The 26,373-nt window shown below is 38.9% G+C and overlaps 5 protein-coding genes across 5 annotated transcripts; 2 read left to right on the forward strand and 3 right to left on the reverse strand.

The window, feature by feature from the left end:
* Positions 1–207: 207 nt before the first annotated feature.
* On the reverse strand, positions 208–1,023 carry JR316_0013295 (uncharacterized protein; the record flags this gene model as incomplete). The annotated part of the gene is made up of 4 exons (XM_047898906.1): positions 208–422; positions 468–557; positions 620–869; positions 922–1,023. 4 exons carry the CDS (start codon positions 1,021–1,023, stop codon positions 208–210), a joined length of 657 nt encoding a protein of 218 aa, XP_047742454.1.
* A 6,409-nt stretch (positions 1,024–7,432) lies between these two features.
* Positions 7,433–8,114, reverse strand: JR316_0013296 (uncharacterized protein; the record flags this gene model as incomplete). The annotated part of the gene is made up of 2 exons (XM_047898907.1): positions 7,433–7,803; positions 8,069–8,114. The coding sequence occupies 2 exons, from the start codon at positions 8,112–8,114 to the stop codon at positions 7,433–7,435; spliced, it is 417 nt and encodes a 138-aa protein (XP_047742455.1).
* Positions 8,115–12,691: 4,577 nt separating this feature from the next.
* JR316_0013297 (uncharacterized protein) lies at positions 12,692–12,904 on the forward strand (the record flags this gene model as incomplete). Its single annotated transcript, XM_047898908.1, has 1 exon — positions 12,692–12,904. One exon carries the CDS (start codon positions 12,692–12,694, stop codon positions 12,902–12,904), a length of 213 nt encoding a protein of 70 aa, XP_047742456.1.
* A 988-nt stretch (positions 12,905–13,892) lies between these two features.
* JR316_0013298 (uncharacterized protein) lies at positions 13,893–14,383 on the reverse strand (the record flags this gene model as incomplete). The annotated part of the gene is made up of 2 exons (XM_047898909.1): positions 13,893–14,176; positions 14,239–14,383. The coding sequence occupies 2 exons, from the start codon at positions 14,381–14,383 to the stop codon at positions 13,893–13,895; spliced, it is 429 nt and encodes a 142-aa protein (XP_047742457.1).
* A 9,085-nt stretch (positions 14,384–23,468) lies between these two features.
* JR316_0013299 (uncharacterized protein) lies at positions 23,469–24,124 on the forward strand (the record flags this gene model as incomplete). The annotated part of the gene is made up of 3 exons (XM_047898910.1): positions 23,469–23,558; positions 23,806–23,872; positions 24,078–24,124. The coding sequence occupies 3 exons, from the start codon at positions 23,469–23,471 to the stop codon at positions 24,122–24,124; spliced, it is 204 nt and encodes a 67-aa protein (XP_047742458.1).
* Positions 24,125–26,373: the final 2,249 nt, after the last annotated feature.

The raw sequence follows: 26,373 nt of genomic DNA on the forward strand, positions 1-26,373 counted from the left end.
AGAGCAAACAAACAAGCAATATACCAACTGCATTATAACACCTGTTGAAAAATGTGATATCTCTTAATTATTTGTGCATGTTAATTATTGTCAAAAGAAAAAAACAAGAATAGACCGCCTATTAGAAGGTGGCAGCGAGGCTACAAGGAGAATGCAAGGGAAAGGAACAGGAGCAAGGACAAGTGACAGAGACAAGGGTAACACAAACTAGCAACTTTGCGTTGCTGGTTTTGTCAAGGAGGTGGGTGCAGCAGGGGACCAGCAGAGCAAAAGGATGCAAGGATGAAGGCGACGCAGAACCAGCAGAGTGAGCTGCAGGTTTGTCGAGAAGGCGGGGCCGGTAAAAACACAGACTAGCAGTTTGCACTGCTGGTTGTCAATGGAGGCAGGGGCAGAGTGGACAGACCAGCAGCCCAAAGCCGCTAATTGTCAGTAGAGATTGGGATGGGGATGGTGGCAACACAAACCAGCATAGCGAGCTGCTGGTTTGAGCTGCTGGTTTGTTAAAGAAGAAGGGGACAGAGGGCAATGGAGAGAGAAACCAGCAGCTTTGGCTGCTAGTTTGTCATGGGAGACAGAGGTAGGGAGTAAGAGTGGCAGCGGCGGGACACAAACCAACAGTGCGCATGCTTGGTTTGTTGACGGATGGCGGGAAAGCAGAAACAGCAGCCTAACTGCTGGTTGTTGAGGAAGATGGAGGCAGGGGCAAGAGAGATGATGATGCCATCATCAATGGAGGCTGCGGCGGCAGGGAGCAATGGCGGCAGCGATACGAATGTCGAGGGAGATGGTGGTGGGGGGCAAAATGAGCAGCAATGCGACTGCTGTTCATTGAGGAAGGTGGTAGGGGCGGAGAAATGAACTAATAGCTATATAGCTGTTGATTCTGTCAAACTAAACAGCAGAGGCGGTGATGCAAACCTGCAGCTCTAAGCTGCTAGTCGTCGATAGAGGCAATGGCAGCGGCAATGCAGAACTAGCATTGCACTGCTGGTCGTTGATTAAAGCAAAGACAGCAGGCATGCAGAGTCAGCAGCCAGCAGGGAATTGCTAAGTTAGCAATAAGGCAGAGGTGGGGGTTGTAACAATATAAAATAGCAGTATAGAGCTGCTGGTTATTGAGGAAGGCGGTGGTGCTGGGAATGTTGGTCAGAGGAGGCAGAGGGAGAGGTGCTAGGACACAAATCAGCAGCCTTTGCGCTGCTGGTTGTTGACAGAGGTAGGGTAATGGCAACCCAAACCAGCAGCCGTCAAATGAAGAAGCAGGGTTGTCAAGATCGAGGGAGACGCAGGGAAGGAGAATACAACCAGCAAGCTTAGTGCTTCTAGTTGTTGAGGGTGGGTGCGTAGGGGAGGCGGTTCCACGACGAGTTGCTCGTTGTACTTATCAACTAGATTAGTTGGATTTCATTGAGTTTAAAAATTTCAAAAAAAAATATCTGCAACACACCATTAGGGCCTTCCCTGCATGGGTTCACCCTTGCACTATTGAATATTCCCTTCCCTGTTGTCCGTCATTTAGGTTACCAGATTCTTGTTGCCATTGTAACTTGCTGGGTTGTGAGTTGAGATGAAAAGGGCAGGACACATCAGCAAAATAATCACGTGAGTGTTGAGTACCATTGCAGTACCAGTTGCCCATGCCGGTATACCCATGCAGCAGAACCCGCACTACCTTCTATATTGTTCATGCCGATTGCAAACTTTTTCCGGCATCAAAATGGTGTACATTTTGACTGCAGGACTTGCGGTATATAATAGACAAGGCCCTTTTTACAAAGGCCTCATAACCGCTTTACTGGAGTAATGTGTACCCAATATTGAATGAGTCACTGGAGTGGTCCGTATCTCAAGTGCATTGGAGTGTAATTTGCTACACACCACTCCAGTGATTTTTGGTACGCATCACTCCAGTGCACAACCACTTCACTCATAAATACCACTCTAGTGACAGTCAATTGCCCTTGAAGGTTCACTGGGGTGGTACCTGGTTTCCACACTCATAGGTCACTAGGATTATGTGTACCAGAATACTGCCAGGATACTGCAGTGCTGTGGGTTATTAGGCATAACTATGACCCAATCGCCCTAATATTAATCCAACAATATTAATCCTGCAAATTTTACAAGAACCCATACCTTGCCTTCTTTTTCTGAACCACTTGCATGTCAATTCCAGTTGGCAAACCCCCAAGCATTAATATGCTTGCAGGGCTTGTTGGCTCACCTCTGAATGTTAATACTCTCATTAAGTTTATACAAATCACAGCAAGACATTGGAATTATGTACAATTACTGGGCAAGCTGCCAGACAAGCTATTTGATCTTCTATTAAAATCACTATAATTATTGCTTGAATTGGTGGAAGCAATATGGAACATACTCAAGCCTACAGTGTGCCAAATGGCGGCTGCTAGACCTTAGAACTCTATTGATGATGTGTTCAGAAAATATTCCAAGCATGAAATTGGTAAGTTGTACTTCTTTCATACATATACTCTTCCAAACCATATTTGAGGCACCTATTCTATATTACCACCAGTTTCTTGCTGCATTACACTATCCTGTAAAGGAAAGCCAATAAAGAAGACTAGTACCATTGAATCCTGGCTGTATACTTGTGATGGTGTTTTGCCTGTTACATCCATATCACTGTATTGCAACCCTGAGTTCATTCTGACCTCATTTGCAACAGACACTCACCTTTTTTCAGGATACCTCACACACTATTATCTAGACTACTTTATTGTCAACGCTAACACTCCTGAAGCTAGAAGACAATATTACTTTTCCCATATTTTAACCCAGCTGCACATTTAGGAAAGTTTCTTTGTTAATGTACGGTTAATTGAATATTTTCAAATATATTATTCATACCAGCAAGTCTATTCCCTATACTGTCAATGCATTGTTTAATAACATCATTCCAACAGTAATGCTGGCAACACCATTGCAAACATATATAATGAAACCTTACCAGAAGAACACAACCTTCCTTGACAAGGCCATTTACAACATGAACTGCCTTTAGACCTCATTCAGGAGTCCTGTATCTTGTTGACCCTTCTTCATGAGTGGGAGAAGCGTGACCTAATCTTTGATATTCATCATAATGGTGATTAGCATACGCGGTATGACAAGGCTATGGTGATTCGAAACCAATGGATGATAGGTACTGGCTAGAAGATGTGGCCACACATCTGCGCAGAATGTGGCTATATATATCACAAAGACGGCCAAGATTGTATATTCTTATCCAAGTTTCTTTTTGTATCAACTAGCCAATCTATTTGTATTAGATCTAATCACTAGCTATATCACTGATGGCGTCACCTTGGATCATTCTTATTGCAGTGTCATTGATTGCCATGAGCTGCTGGCTTGGATCAAGGACAGATACTGCCCCAGTTATTAGCATTTGGATGCTCAATGTTTTGTAAATGGCTGCTTGATGCCAAAGGAGCCTGGTTACATCACATATTCTATTACATCCCATCAAGAATGGGAGCTTAAAGACAACAACAATACTAAGAAAAGACAAGAGGCAACCAAACATTAATGGTGTGCAGGTGTTCTTCCTTCAGACTCTGTGGATCCTGACACGTCAACTCCCAAAATAATTAGCCAGAAAATACATTGATGGACTCATAATGAACAGCTGATGGTACGCTCTTGCTAGTCAATCATTGGCTACGCTACAATGTTTGGATCTCTGCTGTCTGGTATGTAACAAAGATGTGTCAACAGGATGTGTTATTACCAAGGCTCCAGGTACAATTTTTTCCTAAACAATATGATTACTATATACAATTGTCATATGCATAAGAGACTTTTAAAGCAAAATAAATTGCCTCAGCTCCTACCTGAAGAATACCTCAAATAGCCTCATAATAATCTTTATAGCAAATAGTCATACATATGTACAGTGTTAAGCTATAAAAAGCGGACCTATTTACATAGCAGTTGTTTTACACTTTTTGTGTACAGGACCTATATTATCTATATTATTATATTTAGCCAACATTTCAATCATTTACCGTGAAATGTACCGGGTTTCTGCTTCATTTTTTTTATGACTGCCAGATATATCTTATCCCTTTTGCTTTTCTCTAAGCTCTACAGCTTATCATGAGCATCTCCCCTATTCTTCTCTTGTGACTTGGCAACCAAATGCGTATCCAATTCAAGAAAGAGTGTTAGATTCTCACATGCCTCTTGTTTGCCTTGTAGCATGCCTCATATATAACTGTTCATTGGGCCTGAGCCTATGCCCATAAGTTGAACACAGACATCATTAACAGTGCACTTTGGCACTTCCTTGTGCTCAAGGACCACTGCTGCTGTTTTGTAGGATAGAATTTCAAGGCAATAGTGTCCAAGCAACTTTCTGAAGAAGATTTCCATTTTCTCAATGGTATCCCTGTGGCCTAGTTGAAGTGATCCTGAAACCAAGCCATAATCTCTAAGGCTTAACTACGGGCATGCATGCAAGCCTTGCGCTAGTTATACAACATTGCATATATGTTGTCTTTCTGCCAAAATGTCTTCTACATAGGTGTTATATGTATTTGCTCTGTAGCAGCTTCAAAAGTGGGAAAATATGTGTTATGGTCCAATACATTCATCAAGAAAGCATAGACACATAGCACAAAAACATTCATGATCCCAAACCAGTCGTTGAAATCCGGAAAATGATCCATGCAAAAGTCTAAATAATATCAGATATTTGCCTTTCAGCATACTAGAAACAACTCTATCACTTACTAGTACAAATAAAAGCATTCTCCATATACATTTTATGGTACATGGAGATCATCTGTTGCAAATGTAATCGGGTGTGTGCATGATTTGCATTTGTCAATGTTTTTCCTGCTACAAAGGTATGAATTATTGCAGACAGGCTGTCAATTATGTTTCCAATAGAGTAAAAATGCCCGCCATGGCAAACCGTGTCAAACAGTGTATACACCATGTGCAAGATATTTGGTCTCATTATGCTAAAGCATATACATGTCAGTTTTTGTGGTTTTGTATTTCAGCTTAATAAAACTCTTACAGCTCTGTTGCTGATACAAGTACAATGGCCTCTACGTCCAGTACAAAGCTATATGTGTCATCAAATTGATAGCAATTGGATAAGAAAAAGGATGTATTATGCATAGAGCAATTTTTTGAATCCTTAGGACACACCAGCAACCACAGCTTGGCTTCACATTTGGTTTTGATGTACGTTCCCAACCCATTACTGTCCATATGCCATTCATGGAAAGTACTCTTTGTTGTAGCTAAAGCCCAGTGACTGTATTCCGCCGCAAAAGCCCTCAACAACTTCCAGTCACCCATTGTATTGAACAGCGCTATGTAATCAATACTGACTTCCAGGTACCTCATCTCCTTCATCTCTATGGGTATGTCTAAAACATTCAATATCTTGTTAATACCCTTGAACAATGCCTGGTGAAGCTGGTCCAATATTTCAGTGCATAAGCAGAGATTTAGATTTCTGTTCTTGGGAACTATAGACAGATTTGCAATGTGTACTCAGCCCCAAGACAATCTGCCATATTCTTACAAAAACTCACTATGTACTGCTCAGGGAATCGTTAGGCATTCCAAACCTTATAGTGCAGCATGAAACCTTTTGGGGCCTCCATTCCTTAAAGGGCATGTTACATCTGTTTCTTTTATTACAATGTGTTGGTTTTGAAGAATTGTCAACAATTTATTGACCCCCAAACTATTGTAAACTTCTTGATCCAATATACAAATCATGGAGTTTTTTGGGTCTGTCAAAAACTTTGGCTTTCCTTTGATCATGTTGGCGTCCTGGTCTAGTGTTGCCAGGGTTTTTTCATTCTAATTACAACATGTCAGTGTCATATTAAAATTTTGTTATAGAAAATATGTACATGGGCAATGATGTTAATACTATAGCCTTTGCTAGTTGCCAAAAAGGCCACAGGCCTCTTTGTTGACCAATAAATTTTAACTTGCTGCTTCAGATTCAGCATGATTTCTCTTAGCATAAAATAAAAGTGTCTTTCCATAGCCATGTAAATGATATCATTGTCATCAAATTCAGAATCCTTCACTATTGGTGTACTGGATTTGCTTTGTGTGTGACCTTTGCGCTTTGGAACAGACCATAGGTCCAGTTAGAAAGGCATCTTTATCTTGTTTTGGGCTCCACATAGAGGCATTTGATGTCTATTTGCAGTGGAGGCAGTAATGTTCTTTCCAATATTTTTTCTGATGCAAGTTCATCTTCAGGCCTACCCTGAAGTGCGAACTGCTACTTTGGTATTCCAGCAACCGGTGTCAACATGAATTTTAAGTTCACCTGGGTTTCACTAGATAGTCAAATATTGGATTATTCCAGTTGTTTGATGGATTCAAGGTTTTAATCAATTTGGTGTGTTTTCCACAAGTTTTCCCAAGTGCAAATAGAGATAGGTATGTGTAGGGATATTAGAAATGTATTTTAAAGAAGTTAATCTGAAAAGAATATTTGTTAGTAATTTATATGTTTGAGTTACGCACCTAAAGCTTGGTATTTAGAGTGGCAATGTAATGGGCGGTTAGACTGTTGGATGGAACTGACAGATAGAACTGATGGATAGAGCTGACAGACGGAACTGACGGATAGAGCTGACAGACGGAACTGACAGACGGATTTGGATAGACAGATGGGTGATTAGACTGACCTGACTAAAGGTTTAAAACAAGCTAATTGCTTTAGAAAGAGATACTAACTTTAAAGTGATTCAATACTCTTTATAACAGACAAGCAGAGTTTAGGTAGTATAAGTATATTGCAAAAAATAACTAGCAACTACAGGGTTTGAGCAAGTTTAGGGATACTATTGAAAAAGGGAACTTAGCTACTGCCCAAAAATTTCTAAGCCTTTATATACCTTTTCCTATGCTTACATAATCACAATATCAATTTCTATATAGGGATAGGCTGACTAAACTCTAAACCTCATTACCAATCCATTTCTATTGTTCTGGCTACTTTTGGCAGAGCGAGTAAGTGCTGGATAGTAATTTATAAGCATTTCTATTGTGTTCACTAAGCGCCAAGTAAGAGATTACTAATATGTGTCATTGTTATTAGTCAATAAAATGTTCAAGGATGTTGCCTTGACAACACATCAAATAGGCTGTGCTGATTATCTATTTTTAGATTTGAGGCTATATACTATCTGATTGCTGCTCCCATAGCTATGTTGGGTACTGATTATACTTGTAAACCATTAATCTTATCTGATTTGAGTGCAATTATCATGTGACTATACATAATTTTATCTTTTGCAGAAAACATATCTCTCCTAACGATGTTGACTTAAGGTGTTCTATGAGTTTTGCCTGGTTTGTTATCGTTGGTTGGTGCAAAGAATATTATGTTTTTATTCAAAACATTTTGCATGCCTTACACCGGAACCATATTGTTTATAACCCCATCTGGCGTGTCCATTATCACATCATGATTCTTGTCCACAGTGTCATCCTCAATATTTGCAACTGAAACTGTATTGTTTATAGCCCCATCTGGTATGTCCATTATCACATCACAATTGTTGTCCACGGTGTTGTCCTCTTTATTCTGATTGTCTGGTACATCATCATTAAATCCACTCTTCTCACCCTTCTCCTGGTCTTGACCCCTTTCAGTTCCATTTGTATCCTTCTGGTCGGTCTCCAGTTCACTCAGTTCACTCTCCTTACCCTTTTCCTGGTCTTGACTCCTTCCAGTTTCATCTGCACCCTCCTGGTTGGTCTCCATTATATCAATCAGCTTTCCTATTTTGTTTGGTTATGCAGCTTTAGTCTTGGTGCTACCCTAAGACACTAACTGCTGCTCAGGGTGAGGAGATATTCCTGCAAGTTGAACTGTGTCATTTATCTATTGTATCTACTGTCATATCAATATCTTCCCCCATGTTCTTCTTGTCTTTCTTCAGCCTAGGTGTGACTTTGTCTGTATTGTTCTTCTCTCCAATGGTCTTGTACATCTCATTCTCTTCACCTGCAACATCTTCTTAGACTTCATCTTGCATGTTGTCACTCCTTGCACCAGCCAGGTCCACGTCCATATCCTCACTACCACTCATGTTTTTAGTTGTCATAGTTTCTTCCTGTCTAGGTGGCATAGTTATCAGCAGTCTTGGTTGAGAAGACTGTACTAGCAACTTGAATGGAAATGTTAGGTCTTTATTTATTGGCGAGTCTCCATTCCGCACCAATGACACACCTCATTTCACAGCCAGGATATTCAATGCAGCAGGAAAAGGTCAATATCTAGGATGCATTCATACATATCCACCTGATTCCACAAAGACCCTTGGTTCTACTATCCCAACCAGGATTGTTTTTCAAAATGGGCTTAGTACCTGTTTGCAGGTTTACATTGATGAGTCTTGCAGATCTAAAGTATTTTTTTCTATTTTTCTTTCAATTCATAAACTTACAATCTTCATTTAGACAAGAAAAATTAAACAATATCATTTTCTACTTTATATATATAAATTGAAATGTTGATTCAAATTTTGTAATATAATGTGTATCATTTTTTGGCATCCTGAACATCCTTGATAGTGTGATCCTTGAGTACCTAAGTCAATATATCTGTTTCTTGGCATCACCTTCCTGTGACATGTCTTGATATATATAGAAAACATACATATGTTCATTGATATTAAACTGCAGTAATACGTGGTTTGATAGGAAAGGCGCACCATAGTAATGCGCAGTTTGATAGGGAGGGCGCAGTAGAGTGATGCACAGATTGATAGTGAAGGCCTACTGGAGTGATGCACAGATTGATAGGGATGGCCTACTGGAGTGATGTATAGTTTGATAGGGAAGGCGTACTGGAGTAATGCGCCAGGAATGGCCTATTCCAGTGTAGCGGAGTGCAGCACTACAGTTGGCCGCACTTTATACCACTCCAGTGTGATGTAACGTTCCATTGGACTCATGTATGACATAATAGGGGAGGCACTCCAGTGTGCTAAACATTGTACCACTCCAGTATGACGTGATATCTGTGATAGTAATGCATTACTGTGACACATGTGCTTGGCGGAATTCCAGCAGAATCCACAATTTTTTTGGATATTGTCAGTAATATTGATATTTACTGAAGAGATATATATAAGTCTAGTATCATATAATCCAACTGCTATATTTATTTTTATAATAGTTATAGATATAAATTTTCTACTTTTTTTACTATCTATTCATTTACTTCTGGGCTAGCAAAAGACAACCTCAACTCTATTATTGCTGTCATCCACAAAATATTGCTAGTCTAGCTCTACTATCCATAGGTTAATCACCAAGGCTAATATTTTTTACTTTTTCAGGCCATATTTGTTCATGAAATTACTAGCCATATTGGTTGAAAAGCTTTGGTGCTAGACTATATTTGGAATATGTATTAGCAAGTTTCCAGTGGATGGCTTAAAAATATCTTCCAAGTATTGACAATACAAATTGTCATCTTTTTGGACCTAGACTCTTAACTCTAGATTGAGCTTTGAGAAATCAGTATTGTTTACTAGTTTGGAAATCTTCTTACTAGTAACTTAAAGCAGCAGAAGAATATGCCTACTCAATTGCTGCTTCCAGCCCTTTATTATATGTTAGAAATAATTAGTTTTATTACAGATTAATGTTGGCTTCTATTCAAGTGCTTTGTAACCAATTTAATTTCCACTTTTGTAATGCATAGCTCAATAATCCAAAGTTTTACAACATACTTCAGAGCAATCCAGACCGCTTTTTTTTGTTTTGTGAATATGCACAAACCCAAAAAAATATGACAAGCAGCAATGGGACATTTTTTCTAGACATTGTCTAAATACAAATTGGTATTTTTAATGCCCTTATTTGCTATGGAATTACATTTGCAACATTCTTTTCTTGTATTGGGCAATCTGTTTTCACATTTTTAGCTCACATCTTTAGCAGACTTTTATCACACAGTTATGCAATTCTAACAAAACAATATTAAAGATTATTATAATAAAACTGCATATAGTTATACAATCACTAGTCAAAGTCCAAAGCTTGTTGATATCTACTAGGCTAAGCTTCAAACCATTAAATGGCTAGGCCTGTATACAAGCAGTGTACATGATTTTAAAGATATTTTCCACTTTTTCAAGCCTCTATCTGGGTCTGGTCCTTTTAAAGCACTTTTAATATGTATCTTATAATAGTCAACTATATCTATGCAAGGCTTGTCAATTATCCCACATTTGAAGTAATGGGATGTATAATTCAATAGCTTAACAAAGGGCCTATTTCTGCTTTTAAAGTGTTAGGCCTTATTCCTAAAAGAAAAAATGGCTATAAGTAAGGAAAATGGCAAGCAAAACCAAACAACTATATATCTGGCTTTGAGGCTGCCTACAAGCTCATTTAGAATAATATTTCAGCCAAACTTTACTAAAAAGCAGCATTGGACTATTTTGTTACTAAATATACACTGTAAGTTTGTATGATGCCAAAAACTTCAAATTATCAAGGATTAATTTGTGTACTGCATTTATAATCCTGTGAGTTGTATTGCTTTTTGCTTCATATATATTCTGATATAGTTGTTTAGTTGAATATTAATGATAAATTATATAATATAATAATTCATTTGTGATGTATTATGATTATCAAATTATATATTAGAAATGTTTGATTATTGTTTATGATTTTTGAAATAATTTATGGCTATAAAATCTTCATACAATTTTAACAAGGCTTATAAACAAGCTGAAGATACAAATAAAAATCCAGCACCCTACTATAGAGTTAATATCTTCTTCAAACAGAGTTGATGGCTTATTTTTTGCCACTTCTACTGCCACATCTATTATAACTACCACTACCACTGCTACTATTACCATTACTGTCATCACAAATATTTTGATTTCTATAATAAGCAGACCTGGCTTAAATGCAGTTTCTATTGCATACTTCAACTTTTTTGAAAAGCTATGAGCACATTTTGAGGTACACAATCTGGATATTGCTTAGTTAAGCATACTAATAGGCCCATATGTAAAAATAGCAAATTTGGGGCAATGGGCATTTTTAGCTTATTGTCACTACCACCACCATTAGCCTTGATATCTATATTAGAACAAGTACATACATCTGCACAAAAACTCTGTTTTTATTGTCCTCTACCTCAAATCAATGTTGACATTAACATTTACCTCTACTTTGTCCATACTATTGTCATCTTTGGTGCTTTTACTGACCACAACAAGCATATGGCTGCTTCTATCAAGCATAATTTGATAAGGTGGCAATATGCAGAGTATCTATCTGGATTATTTTGAGAAAATGCACTAAGGGTTAGATATTGATATGAGCATAATGGTGTAGACTGCTTTACTAATATCATAACACATTTTTAGTAAAGGTTTGCCTATTAATATGACATTTAAAACTCTTTTCTACTCAGATTTGCTGACATATTTTTATATAGATTGTACATTAATGTTTTGTCTTGACCCAACCTTGACTATAAAAACAATGCTAATTAATAGTTGATAATTGTGGAAAAAAATTATGTTTACTCAAGCCTACTTTGTCATACTGCTTTTGATATTTGCCATTTTTATATTTTACCAATGACTATTCTACTACCAATGCTTAAAAGTATTAAGAATAGATACCCTTTTTAATAATTTGCAGTTGGGCTTTTATGCTGCTTATTCAAATACAATATTTCCTTAAGATAGTTCAAATGTAATCAATAGTATAGATTTGGATCAACCCACTCTCATCCCACTTCAATGCTTAACAACTGTGGGTCTATTATTTACCTTTTGTATTGTTATTTTTGTTTTTTTATTGGTTAATATTATTTCAATTATGGTGGATTTTAGTGAGGTTGGCCTTTTTTTGAGGAGTGAAAGAGGGAGATTTGCAAAATAAAAAAAAGTCCCTAGAGAGGTTGGAATTGCCCTGTAGGAGTGGTTGGCTGAGAATATTGTGAGCACAGGATTAGCACTAGTCTCAAAATGCATGGTTCTGGATTATTAGTTTTATAATGGTTGATAGTTGTTCTTTTTAACTAGAGTGCTGAGCCAGGAATAAAACACTTTAATGGCTCATATGGCTATATCAGTAGACTGTAATATGTTTGATTAGGTTTGATAGCCTTTTCTGGTACTTTTATTGGCCTATGGGCTTGATGTCTATGTGTGTAAAGCCTTAGTAGGGTGACAATACTCTGTGTTGCAACTAGTAATGGTCAGATGTTTTATAGGGTATTTATTACTCTTGTTTATTTAGCTTATAAGTATAGCATGAGCACTATTTCTAGCTTGCTACAGTGGGCAAAAAAACCGTTCGAGTGTTGGTCACATATAAAAAGATTAATTTATAACTTTGAAATTAAAAATGTTAAAAATATGAAATTATTCACAGATATACTATATGGTGTTAGCTAAAGGATGACATACTGATCATGTGATTTGTCCAAGAATTGACCAAACAGCAGCATACACAATTTGCTAAGTCATTCAAACAGTTTTTTTGCTAGTAATTTAAATGCTATAAACTATGTATTATCACATGACTTTGTTGATATACCAAACAACTATCAATAAAATCATGTGACTACATGTTGAATAGGTATATAATAGCTACAACCAACCTCTTTATCCCCCAATCAAGCATGAAACCCCTCTCTAAAGCAACCATTGCTACTATTGTCTCTCTTCTTACTTCTGGTCACTCCTATGCCTCTATCAAGGCCCAGACTGGAGCTAGTGCTGGTTCTATCACCAAGATTTGCCAAGACTACTGTCCTGGAGCAGTGGTTTCCCATGGAGGATGCCCAAAGAAGCTGACTGGTGCCAATATCACCTATACCAAGCGTGGAATTTGAACTAGACAAATCAAGAATGCTGTGCAAGCTGCCAAGTCTCTGGCTACTATTAATGGCCAGAATATCAGTCCTCAAACAGTTAGGAATGCACTCAAATCAACTGGCATGGTCTCAGTGGCAAAACAAAAGAAGCCTTTGTTATCAAAAAAGCATAGGAGGGCTAGATTGGAGTTTGCAGAAAGGCACTTGGAGTGGACTGTGGATGACTGGGCAAGGGTCTGGTGGTCAGATGAGACCAAAATTAACAGATTGGGTTCAGATGGCAGAGATCAGGTGTGGATAGACAAGGAAAACAGACAGAATCCCAGGAGGATCAAGCAAACTGTGAAGTTTGGAGGAGGAAACTTAATGATATGGGGTTGTATGAGATGGGAAGGAATTGGATTTGCCACTAGAATTGATGGGAAGATAGATGCTCAGTTATACACTGAGATCCTAGGTGATGAGCTCCTAAAATCCTTGGAGTGGTATGGTCAACAGGTAGAAGATATCCACTTTCAGCAAGACAATGACCCCAAGCACACCTCAAAATTGGCCAAGAAATGGTTTGAAGAGCAGAATTTTAGGGTCCTCATATGGCCTGCACAATCTCCAGATCTCAACCCCATTGAACATCTATGGGAATACCTCAAAAGAAGACTTAATGAATATGAAGTCCCACCAAAGGGTATCCATGAACTTTGGGAGAGGGTTGAGAAGGAATGGAATGGAATACCCAAGGAAGTGGTGCAGAATTTGATTGCTAGCATGCCTAGAAGGTGTGCAGCAGTGATTAAGGCCAAGGGTGGACATACAAAGTACTAGTAGATATGATTTATTGATACTCAAGTGTTTAGCAAAAAAACTGTTTGAATGACTTAGCAAACTGTATATACTCCTGTTTGGTCAATTCTTGGAAAAATCACATGATCAGTGTGCCATCCTTTAGCTAATACCCTCTAGTATACCTGTGAATAATCTCATATTTTTAACATTTTTAATTTCAAAGTTATAAATTAATCTTTTCATACATGACCAACACTTGAACGGTTTTTTTGCCCACTGTATCACCAAATGGGACGGGGGTACTATACTTCCAGCTACCAGATGTAGCCCGAAGAGCAGCCGCCTCAGTACTCAAGTCAAAAGAGTGAGCGCCTGCATGAGGTAAAGGGATGTCAAGGGCATTGAGGATCTTTCTTCTTTTGCCTTTCATCCTCGCTGCTTCCATGACCTGAGAGAGGGACCCACACTTAATCTTCTCAATGGGGTTAGACGACATGGTCGACATATCTGTTACGGCCATTAGCATGAGACGCAGAAAGAAAAATCAAAACATCGAAGAGGAAACACACCTTGGATTGACCTGGTGCTCATCATATCACCCATATAGCGACGTACCTGGCTGTAGAACTCGTCGGAGCAAGTTGAAATAGACTCCTCTTGAGAAGGAGACATAAGGACAACGTTCCTTTTAGAGAAAGACTCCATCAGATACATGGATTTTGTGGTGCTGCGGTCGAATACCGCAAAACATGATTCTTCGGGACATGCTATGTGCAATGGAACTCCATCGACGTGTACATTTAAGGTTTTTTTAAAAAATTTATAGGCCATTATAACTTGTTATGAAGATAACCAATTTAACTTGTTATGAAGATAACCAATTAAATAATAAGGGTTGGGTAGTATTATCAACATGAATTTTAAGTTTACCTAGGTTTTATTAAATAGTTAAATATTGGGTTATTTTAGTTGTTTGATGGATTTAAGAATTTAATCAATTTGAGGTGTTTTTCACAAGTTTCCTCAAATACAAGAAGAGGTAGGTATATGTGTAGAAAATAGGGATATATATTAAAGATATTAACCTAAAAAAATATTTGTTAGTAATTTACATGGTTTAATTATACATCTAAAATTTTGTTTTTATAATAATTTGACAAGCAAATGGACAAATAAAACTAATAGACAAATAGATGAATAAAATTTAATAAACTAAATAGATAGATAGAAAATAAATAGATGAATGGAATAAATAGATAGATAAAACTAATAAATAGATAGATAAACTTGTTTTATATACATAGGCTATTGCTATATATAGCAAATATAAATCCTGTTAGAATTATATCAAGCAGACTAAAGTTGAGGACAAGTTTGTAGATGGAAACCAGAGGCTAAAGTTAGAAAACAAAGTCATTGTTGAATTTGGTAGTCAAAGGACTTAGCTTTAGCTTATATACTGTGCTTTTCTTATATTTTGTGCTCTAATTTGGAGACAGAGATCTAAGAGGAGAACAGTACTAGGCAAGAAACTAAGTCAAAAATGAAACTTGTCCAGTGTAGATCATTGCTTATAGCATGGCATTTACAAAGCTTTTTATTTTATTTTGCTAGAACTTAATTATACTGCACACTACTTTATACCAAAAGTAGTAAAATCATTTTCCATTTATAATTTACCATAAAAATAGACTACTACAACAGACCATTTAAATTAGTTGTAGCAGAGACAATAGGACTTTCAATGGCAGTCAAAAGAAAATTGATCAACAATAACTGCTCCCAGAAATCAAATTAATGAGTTAGAGATTAAAATCAGTAAAACACATTGCTTATTAACTTAGCTAAAGCACCATATCAACCATTATTTAATAAGAATCTATAGCATTTAATGATATATTATGAAAAAGAAAAAAAATACCATTGTCCTTATTAGGACAAGGTAGCAAGGCAGAAGGAAGAGGCAGAAAAGAAGGAGGCAGTGAAGGCAAAGGATAAGAGTGATGGCAAGAGAAAGAAACCATTGAGTTCCTCATTATCAAATGAGAGTGGAGGCAGCGGCAAAGAGAAACAACTAGAGCATAATGCTACTGGTTGTTAGGGAATGGCAATGGTAGCGGCGACAACCAGTAAAGTGCATGTGCCACAAGAGTGGTGCTAGAAACGAATCATCAGAATTTTCTGATGGTTTGTCAAAAGGAGGTGAGCAGGCGGTGAGGAGAATAAACCAGCAGCATTTGCTGGTTTGCACAGTGTGTCGGCAACAACACTAATTGTTGTGAGATAAGTGGCAAGGTTGGAAGTAGTAGAGACAAACCAGTAGCATGGTGCTGTTGGTTGTCAAAGGGAGCCTACGGAAGGGGAGAAGACTAGCAATTTTAGGCTGCTGGTTGTTGGGAATGGCAGTGGCATGGCTGGTCATCGAGATGTAAATGGCAAGGGCGGTGGAATTAGAGATAAACCAGCAAAAAGGTGCTGCTGGTTGTCAAAAGGGGGTGCAAAAGGAAGAAGAATGAACTAGCAGCATAAACTGCTGGTTTGTTCAAGGGAGTGGGCGGCAAGGGCGGTGACGACAACCAGTCAACCACTGGTTGTCGCATTGTAAGTGGCAAGGGTGGGAGTAGCGGTAGCAAAGACAAACCAGCAGCAGTACGCTGCTGGTTGTCAAAAGAGGTAGTGTGGGATACCAGCAGTGTAAGCTGTTGATGTTTGATGGATGGGTGGCAAGGGTAGTAGCAACCTGCTGATTGTTGTATGGAGAGCGGTAAGGGTGGGGCTATGGTGACAAACCAGCAGCATGCAGTACTACTACTAGTTGTTGAAAGAGTGCATGTAAGAGGGGAGGAATTTAGTGGCAGAGAGTGGGAAGGTGGCAAGGGTGGTGGCAAGAGTGGTGGAGAGAGCAATAGCGAGGGTGGCAACAACGACTAGTAAGTTGCTGTTGTTGCATGGCAAGCAGCAGAGGCAGGGGCAGCAGAGACAAACCAGCAGCAGCATGCTGCTGCTGGTTATTGAAGAGGGCAGCATAGGAGGGGGGAAGAATGGACCAGCAATGTAAGCTGCTGACCATTCAGGAGTAAGTAGCAAGAGCAGTGACAACAACTAGTAATCTGCTGGTTGTTGTATACTGTATATAAACAAATCCTTCTCTTTAGTCAGACTTTGTAATTGGTCAAGTATTAGTCAAAGTTAGATTAAAGTTGACTTGAGGTAGACTTAAGTTCTTTAAAGCCTAAATCCAATCAAATTCAGATTTAGAATTTGGAATAAAGTTGAAAGCAAAATAGCAAACAAACTAATTAAATTGAGTATAAGGTAGCTAAGTAATCTAAGTTGATAATCAACTTGGGAATTCTAGTCTGAAACAAGAGGGGTTTATATACTACTATTGGAATAAAAATAAACCACCAAAAATAAGTCATAAAAAATAAAAATAAAGAGTAAGAATAATGAATAAAAGAAATAAGGTTTAAGAGAAGGTAAGACAGATGTCTGAAATAAGTTTACATACAAAGTTAGACTAAAGTTGGAATCCAGAAGCTGGGAGATAGAAGTCAGATGTGGAATTCAACTGACAATGTTGTATAATAAAGTCAAGAGAGTATAGTATATCACAAGTCCTATTTATTTAATTTTGCTACTAAAAGTTATGTATTATCTTAGATTATTGGTTTTATTTTTAAATAATTTTGCTTAAATTATTTCTATTCTTTTATCCATATAATATTTAATATAATATACTATTTATATTTGCTTATATTAATGCTTAAATTTATATAAACATATAAAAAACATGCTTATGTATAATACTTAATGAATAAATTGGTTAAAACCAAGTGGATAATCAATACAAGCAATTTAGAAATGTGCTTTCCATTTTGGCAAAATCTTCTATATTTAGTAATCAAATTCAATTTCTACTTGTGGTATACTAGTCTCAATCTAGCCTCTTGGAATGATTGTGGCTATGCCAACCTATTTGGAACTAAAGTCCTCAAGAGAAATCATAACCAAAAGATCTAATACAATTTAACCATAATCCAAGGAATTAGAATTTGAAACTCTGCTAATGGCTCAAATTAGTAATACAGAAGTATTTCTACCTTGCCTTCTCAATAACATTTTTCATTTATATTATTTTTTTGTAGTTTGTCTATAGAATAAGAAATATATAATTACTATTCTATAGTCTAATAAGAAAATAAAATATAACAAGCTATATAGAATATTATTTTAAGGAATAAAACTAGCAATAAAATAGACTAAATATCTGATAAATAATATGGTGCAGTGGAATTACTTTGATAAAAATAGATTTTTGCTCATCTTTAAAAATAAAAACCTACTTTAAATTTTATTTATCATATTTACTACCAAATAATTACTAAAACTAAAATTAAGCAGAATAGCAAGTTTAAGACTGAGCAGATTTGCAATATTCTTACTAAAAGGTCTATCAAAGTCTTGGATATGCGCCCTTTTCAATGACAACTCAAAGCTGCAGGTATAATTTTATTTGGCAAGGATGTCATTTTTAATGTTGGTACTAGATATGAGAAATCTTTATATTTCTTGCTTTTTTTATTGGTAAGTAAAAAAGCCATTGCTCTTATAGTGACACTACTTTTTGCTCTGATAAAAGATTAGGTATATTTTCAAGTCAACAAGATATAGTATATATTTATATGTGAGTTATATTTACAGATTAATAATTTTAAATTGCCAGTAGTAGCTGTATGCAGTAAACAATGTCAAGGATTGGATATGAACAGATATATGAGGTAGATACTATAATTAGTACTTTGAAAAATAAAAATGAAAAATTAGGGTAAATTAAACTATATGCTTTGTCTTTCTGCTCAAGTTGGGCTTTAAACAAAGCTTTTTGCTATTTTTAAAGTATTCAATCCAAATTTAAAATCATAATTACAATTTCTTTACTTATTATTGTGCAATTAAATATATAATATTTTGCTCAAAAAGCGCACCTTAAATAGTACTCTTTAGGAGTTGTTGGTATGCACTCTTTTGACTTGTTAAAACTGCTCTTTATATCTCCCTCACTTTGCTATCTTATCAGATTAGATTACTTTCTTCTTATCTTCATTTGCTCTCCAGACCATTCTAGACACATGATATTTATCAGTCCATAGACTGGTCTGGACCGGACCAGAGTAGACCTAGATAGACCAGAGTACTTGAGTCTGCACAGTATATAGTTACTCTAGTTTACATCCTGAAGTCCCCAGTTACTCACTTCGGACTTCAGGTTAGTTTGTTAGCACTTTGCTCAATTCACCCAGTCACTCACTCAGACGCTTTGTGCTTGCTTATCCCTGCGCCCTACGTTGTATAATTAGGTCGCCGAGTAGCTCACACTGCTCCGAGCTCGCCTGCTTCAACAGGTTATGGGCCCCGCGCTCTAAGCACTCCAATTCCGTGTTTTGCGAACCAAGTTGCTTTCTGCATAGTTTTTATAAAACGGTCATTTTAGTCATTTTTGTTTTTTATCCTTTACCAGGCCCGGCCATACATTGCCGCTGCTAGTAGGGTTGAACGAGCATGCCTTACGCGACTTGTTATCCTCGGTTGAGCGGGCCCCCGTCGCCTAATCCCCGAGTTATTTCTAGTTAAAAGTAACCCTTTTAAATTAGGCTAGTTTAACTTCATCTTTTCAACTTGCGTTCGCATCGCACCCCAAGCTCCGGGTACCGCCTAGCTCGTTTCCACACATTATTACACATCCGTACACATCACTACCAACACTCGTATCCATCCGCTTATGTGTTCCTTCGCAATTTGCAATAATGACTTCTGATCCCCAAATCACTCTATTAAACTCAACCAACTACAACACCTGGGCAGGCCAGATGACCGCCTATCTCTAGTCTAAAGGGATATGACGCATTGTCAGCGGTGCTAGAGCACAGCCAACGCTCTCAGACAAGCCCACTGCTCAGGAGGAAGCTTTGCTTGAAACCTACTTTGAGCAGAGAGACAAAGCATGTGGTTTGATCTATCTCAGTTTGGAGAATGATCAGAGGGTTCATGTGGAAGCCATCAAGGATGATCCTATCAAGATGTAGGATTCCCTCGCTGCTGTACATCAGCAAAAGCGCCCTGGCAACCGCTTTAATGCATATAATGATCTGTTCTCCATCCGAAAGGAGGAAGGTGAAAACCTTCAAACCCTAATCAATAGAGTTGAGCAAGCCATCTTGCTAATTCAGCAGCTTTGCCTTAAAGGGTTTGATCTGGCTAAGCTTGATAAAGAGCTTGCTTCGCTTGCTTTGGTCAGGGCACTCCCAGAAGAGTACAGTTCATTTGCATCCTCACTTCTCCTTTTGGACAAGTTGGACAAGGCTACAATTCATCAAGCCTTTGTCACAGAGGACATACAGCGACGTCGCCACGCTTCGGAGTTGCCTGCACTCGCCACTGCATTCCAGACCGCTCCAGCCCTTTCTGCATCCAAGCCCAAGTGCGCATTTTGTGATATGACCAACCATGCAATGGACAAGTGTCACAAGTTCATTGCTGCGCAAAAGGAAGCAAGGGAGTGTGTCAAAGCGGCTCGCAAAGGCAACAGAGCAAACAAGGCCTCAGAGGCATTTAGTGAGGAAAAAGAGTCCAAGGAAATGAAATTTGCTGGAAATGCAAGTGCTCTTAATACCAATGTTCCCTCTTCCATTTCACCCCAAACTAATGACAATTGGATTGCAGACACAGGGGCAACTTCTCAAACCCCATCGCAATTGGGTTAAAAATTACACCCCCCTTCACATTCTAAGCCGATTAGTAGATGAAGAGTAAAGCTGCTGTGCTTCTTAAGTGCAAAAGCGATGCATTCAGTGCGTTCCAAACGTACAAAGCATGGGCTGAGAACAAATTAGGCTTTAAGATCAAAGTGCTGCAGGATAACAAAGCTGGTGAATACATGTCAAATACTTTCATCAAATTCACTGACCAGTGTGGCATTGAGCGTCGTCATACAATGCAAAATCGCCCACAATAGAACGGAGTTGCAGAGTGTGCAAATCGCACCATAGCAAAACATGTTACTTCCATGCTCAATGAGGCTTGTGTTCCACCTTCATTTTGGGGTCGCTGTGGTGCAGCATACATGCATGTATGGAATCGTGTTCCTACAGCCTCTTTACCAGACAAGACTCCGTATGAGAGCTGGAACAAGCGCAAACCTGATGTTAGTTATTTCAGGTTTTGGGTTGCCTTGCATATATTTATGCAGGGAGATAAGTGCAAATCGTTGCAGCCTCATATGGAAAAGTGTATCCTGGGGTGTCCACTGGCCCTATGCCAAAGTTTGACCTTCTTCCTACTTCTTCTGCAAGTGCACCACCTCCTAATTCAGGGGGGGACTCTAATGGCTTCAATTTTGATGATGATGAGGATGACTCTACTCTAATTCCTGTCATTGAGCCAGAGATGCCTATTGCACCTCCTGAATAGCTAGCTGAACTACCATAGCCTCAGGCCATTTCTGAACCTCCTCCTAAGCCTGCATGTTGCCAGCATGCTCCAGTTGATCCTGCAACGTTGAGACGCACTATTTGCGTTCCTAAGCAGCCTGGTGAATGGTGGAAGGTCTCACATGATCCTGAACCACCTGAAGCCAATGATCCTGGATTTGAAGAGGTGGAGTTTGCTGGGCTTGTTTCAAGCACAGATCTGCGCACATTCAAACAGGCAATGAAAGCACCTGATGTGCACACGTGGGAAGAGGCTGCTATCACAGAATTCAATCTATTGCAGCACAACCAAACTTGGGAGTGAGTTGAGCTCCCTCCGGGTCAAAAGGCAATTGGCTGTGGTTGGGTCTTTAAAATCAAGCAAAATGCAGATGGCAGTATAGAGCGCTACAAGGCTCGTATTGTTGCCAAGGGCTACAGTCAGCGCCCTGGCATTGATTACCATGAGGTCTTTGCTCCTACTTTCCGCCCTGCTACTTTCCGCTTGATTGTGGCTCTGGCCGCCATTGGAGACTTGAAGTTGCGCTCTGTTGATATTACAGCTGCTTTCACTAAAGGTGACCTAGACGAGGAGATTTACATGTTATAACCTGAAGGATTTTACCAAGGTGGTCCTAACATGGTTTTAAAGCTCAAAAAGTCGCTCTATGGTCTTAAGCAGTCTGCACGTCAATGGAACCTCAAGTTGCATGAGGCATTGTCAGATATGGGGTTCAAGCTTATAGAATCAGATCGCTCTGTCTATATCTATTCAGATGGAGATGTGAAGATTATTGTTCCCATTTACATTGATGACATTACCTTTGCCTCCAAATCGAACGCCACCATAGATAGAGCTGTTAAGCAGCAAGCTGCGCATTTTGAACTCCGTGATCTGGGTCCTACACAGTATTTACTTGGTGTTGCCATTGAGCGAGATATGGCTGCTAAAACCTTTTCCTTGCATCAGCGTCAGTATATCCTCGATATGCTTGATACATATGGCATGACTGATTCTAATCCGGTCAAAACACCTATGGTTGTGGGCACTGTTCTATCCAAGGCAGATGGACCTTAGAATGGAGATGAGGTGGAATTTATGCGAAATGTTCCCTACTTCAATGCAGTTGGCTCCTTGCAGTATCTAGCCACCATGACCCGTCCTGACATTGCTTTTACTGTGTCCTATCTGGCACACTTCAACTCCAATCCTGGGCCTAAGCATTGGGCTGCGATTAAACATTTATTCCGCTACCTCAGAGGCACTCTGGATTACAAGTTGACTTATTCTGGCGCTGTGGGCCATGATAACTTTGTCATTTACACTGATGCTGCACATGGTGATTGTGTAGATACTAGACGCTCTACGAGTGGTTATTTGACCATTCTAGCTGGAGGTGCTATTGGCTGGGCAAGCAAACTCCAAACTGTTGTAACTCTGTCTACTATTGAGGCAGAATATATTGCTGCGGTGGAGGCAGCCAAGGAGATTGTGTGGATGCGCAATATTCTTGAGGAGTTTGGCTACATGGCCGAACCTAAGACTGCGTCAAATCGGGGTGCAACAAACAGCTGCTGGTCGAGGTTAAAGTCTTGCGGTTGACCGGAGTTTATCGGCATATTTACTAAATTTGAAAACCTCCATGATACTCAGAATAATATATGAAATTTCCAAAGTCTTGCTGAAACTATGTTCAATCTGAGTTTTTGACCTTGGTCTAACCCAACTAATTGCTGCTGCCGGCACAATGGCCTCCAGACACGATATCCCAGACCCTGCAGGTATGAGTGACATCATTCAAATTGCTTATTCAATTACCTATATCCCAACCTCCACTTTAGTCTTCCGGTGCGTTGACGCCGCTGGCCACACTCTCCACTATATCTGTCGAATATGCAGCAATGGCAAACTATTTCTTGCCAACAACTGCTCATGACACATATTTTTGATTTAACAGCTACATTGAGGAGTCTTTTTTATAGGACAACAAAAAGTTCAACAGGTATTCTACAACCACCGGCGTCCTTGGATTATCATCGAGAGATTCTTCTGCACATCCTTTGCCGTCAACTGCTCCCACCGCAACATCAAGCCGCTCAACCCTGGTTAGCACACCATCAAATCCTTTCATTCAAGCACCCAGCACAGATTCTGCCAGCAGCAACTGGATTTCAGTGATGCTTAGCTCTCAGGCAATGAATGAGTAGAGTTAAAAATGTAGTAAATATTGTATCGAAAGCTCAATTCTATGCAATTTTTATGTCTGCCCATTCGACTCCCAGTATTGAGCCCCTGAGCCACTGTTGATATCTATTTGGTACAAGGTACCATGGCTCGGGCATTTTCGCGTGGTTACTCTTATCACCCGATGACCATGTTCTCTGCCCCCCCTTCCCCTTTGCAGGCTGATTGGCACATTGTCAGTGTCATTAGACTGAATTTTTATCCGTTGTGCTGCTGAAGCACAAACATCTGCACGTTGGAAAGATCCAACCTCTCAATCTGTGAGAGTGTGCTGAACAGTGCAATGTTCTTTCATATTTTTTTTCTTTGCCCCGCTCTATTCTATGTTTTGGTCACCATAAACACCTGTATGTTGGAAAGATCCAACCTCCCGACTTGTGGGAGTGTGCTGAGCAGTATAGTTTTTTTATCATTCATTGCAGGCCGGAATGTGGCTGCTTTCGTCCCTCCCATGCTTGCTTAGCTCTGTTTGGGACTATTTCTTGCAAAGTGAGTAGCTTATTTTAGTTTGTGGGTTTGCATTTTGCTTAACCGCATCTTCATTGCAGTCTTGCTCAGGTGCGGCTTAGAAGTTAGGATGGTTAGAAGGCTCAGGACTGAAAGGTACGACAATTAACTCTTTATCCATCAACCTTATCTCATATGGTTTCCTATGCAGTGTTTTGCTCTCATCCAGTTCAATCATGCTTTCCAGGAGGATATGCTAGATGGGCTGGTCTGGGTGGCAGGAGGATGGTGTAGATGCTGGGTGCTGCATAGCGTATAAGATAGGTGTTTACAGGAGGTTTCAGAAACTTTTATACTACTCTGTACCCTGTAGAATACAATAAATTGTTTCTTACTTGCATATAGTCCCATACCTAAGCATATAACCACAAAATGACGGTTTTCTATAGCATAAACGATGCCCACAGCCTCAAAAAAACCCATTCTATAAAAAGAAATACTTGACCTCAGGAATTTCAGACGGCTTCAGACCAAAGTCTAATATGCATGAGCACATGCGGTTGACCTATGAGGTCATGGGTCAATACCAAGGCATCAAGATTTGGAATTTCCGACGTCTAACATTCTGCAGTGATTCCGGTGTTTGACTAGGATTTGACTACAGTCCCCGTGACTAGGGTCTGACCTTGCCAACCGTCTGGCTGTGTATACAATCACTGAGCCCTCTGTACTACATATGGACAACCAGTCATCTATCAGTGGTTCCAAAAATCCAGAGCACTATAGACGGATGAAGCACCTTGACTTGCGCCATTATTGGCTTAGGGATGCTATTGGTGTTGGAAAGATTTCTCCTTCTTATATTCCTACTGATCAGCAAGCTGCTGATATTCTTACCAAACCCCTCTTACCTCCCAAAGTGCACTTTTATAGAGATAAAATGGGTCTCAAACTTTAATTTTTCTTTCTCTGTTTTGCTTTATTTTCTTTGTTCTGGAGACTTGTCAGAACAGGGGGGAGTATTAAAACTGCTTTCTGTGTCTCCCTCACATTTCTATATCTTATATAGTTTACATCCTAGTTTGTTAGCACTCTGCTCAATTCCCCCAGTTACTTACTTTGGACTTTAGATGCTTTGTGCTCGTTTACACCCGTGCTCTACGTTCTATAACTAGGTTGCCAAGTAACTCACACTGCCCCAAGCTTGCCTGCTTTAACAACAAGTTTACCCTTGCACTCCACAACCTCCTCAGGATTTCTGATAATGTGTCTACTGTGTTCCAACTGCAGACTGACAGCCAAACCAAATGCATTAACCAAAAAGTTGAGCAGTTCTTGCGCATGTTCTGTCATCAACACCAATCCAACTGGACTAAATGGCTGGCATGTGCCAAGTTTTCCATTAACAATAAGCTTCTACCAGTTACTCCCCATTCTTTCTCAACTTTGGTTGTAACCTCCACTGCCTACTGCAGCCAATTTATCAATTTTCTTTGCATGTTAAACAACCCAACAAATTTGCTATTTGCTGCTCAAGCTATGGCATAGTCTTTTAACAAGTTACATGCCAAACCACCTTTACTAGATGTTAACAACCTGATATTCCTTGATATCTGTGATATCAAGACCACAAAACCTTGCAAAAAACTGGATGACAAACACTATGGCTCTTTTAAAATTACTCAACATATTGAAATCCATTTGTACAAACTTGTTCTACCTCCGGAGTGGCTTATTCATGATGTTTTAGGTCCACATTTCAAAACTACACCCATACAAACATCTCACCTTTTCAAACTAGCCTTGTGTGGGAGACACCTCCTCAATTGCATACAATATACCTCAATATGCTGTTGCATTAGTTATCAACCATAGAGACTTGCAATACACAATGCAATTTTTTGTAATTTTAAAAGGTTCAAACACTCCTATATGGGACACTAAAGAGGTGATCCTAACAACCTTATCCTCACCTACCTTGCCAATCTGCCATTACATTTCACAAATTTGTCTTAGAAAGGAGATGATGTTAGGATCACCCAACATGACATTATTTTAGACAGACAGTTTCTCATTTGTACTTCTAATTCCCTTTATGAGTAATTATGTAGCTACCACTTTAGGACCGCTCTACATACATAATGCAGCTCCTTTTTTCATGTATCCTAGTTTCAATCTTGTCCTTATACCATTTGTTGTCCATTTTTTGTTATGTTGTTGATGTTTTTTCTGGATATGGAAATCATGGTCCATCCAGAAAGGTTAATATTGTTCATCTCTTAAAAAAGTGGAAGGACAGCTATTCTGTTGCCCTTTAGTTGTGGTGTACAAGTGGCATGCCAGAAGACTGAAAAACTCTTTGCAAGGCCTGTAAAGCTGCAAAATGCAAGTTTTTTGACATTCATATCTCAGAGATCTTTGAAGTCAATAAATACATCTAGAACCTGATATTTGTTAAAACTGCTCTCCATGTCTCCCTCACTTTGTTATCTTATCAGATTAGATTACTTTCTTCTTATCTTCATTTGCTCTCCAGACCATTC

Source organism: Psilocybe cubensis, chromosome 13, assembly GCF_017499595.1.
Source record: "Psilocybe cubensis strain MGC-MH-2018 chromosome 13, whole genome shotgun sequence".
In the NCBI taxonomy this organism is placed as follows: domain Eukaryota; kingdom Fungi; phylum Basidiomycota; class Agaricomycetes; order Agaricales; family Agrocybaceae; genus Psilocybe; species Psilocybe cubensis.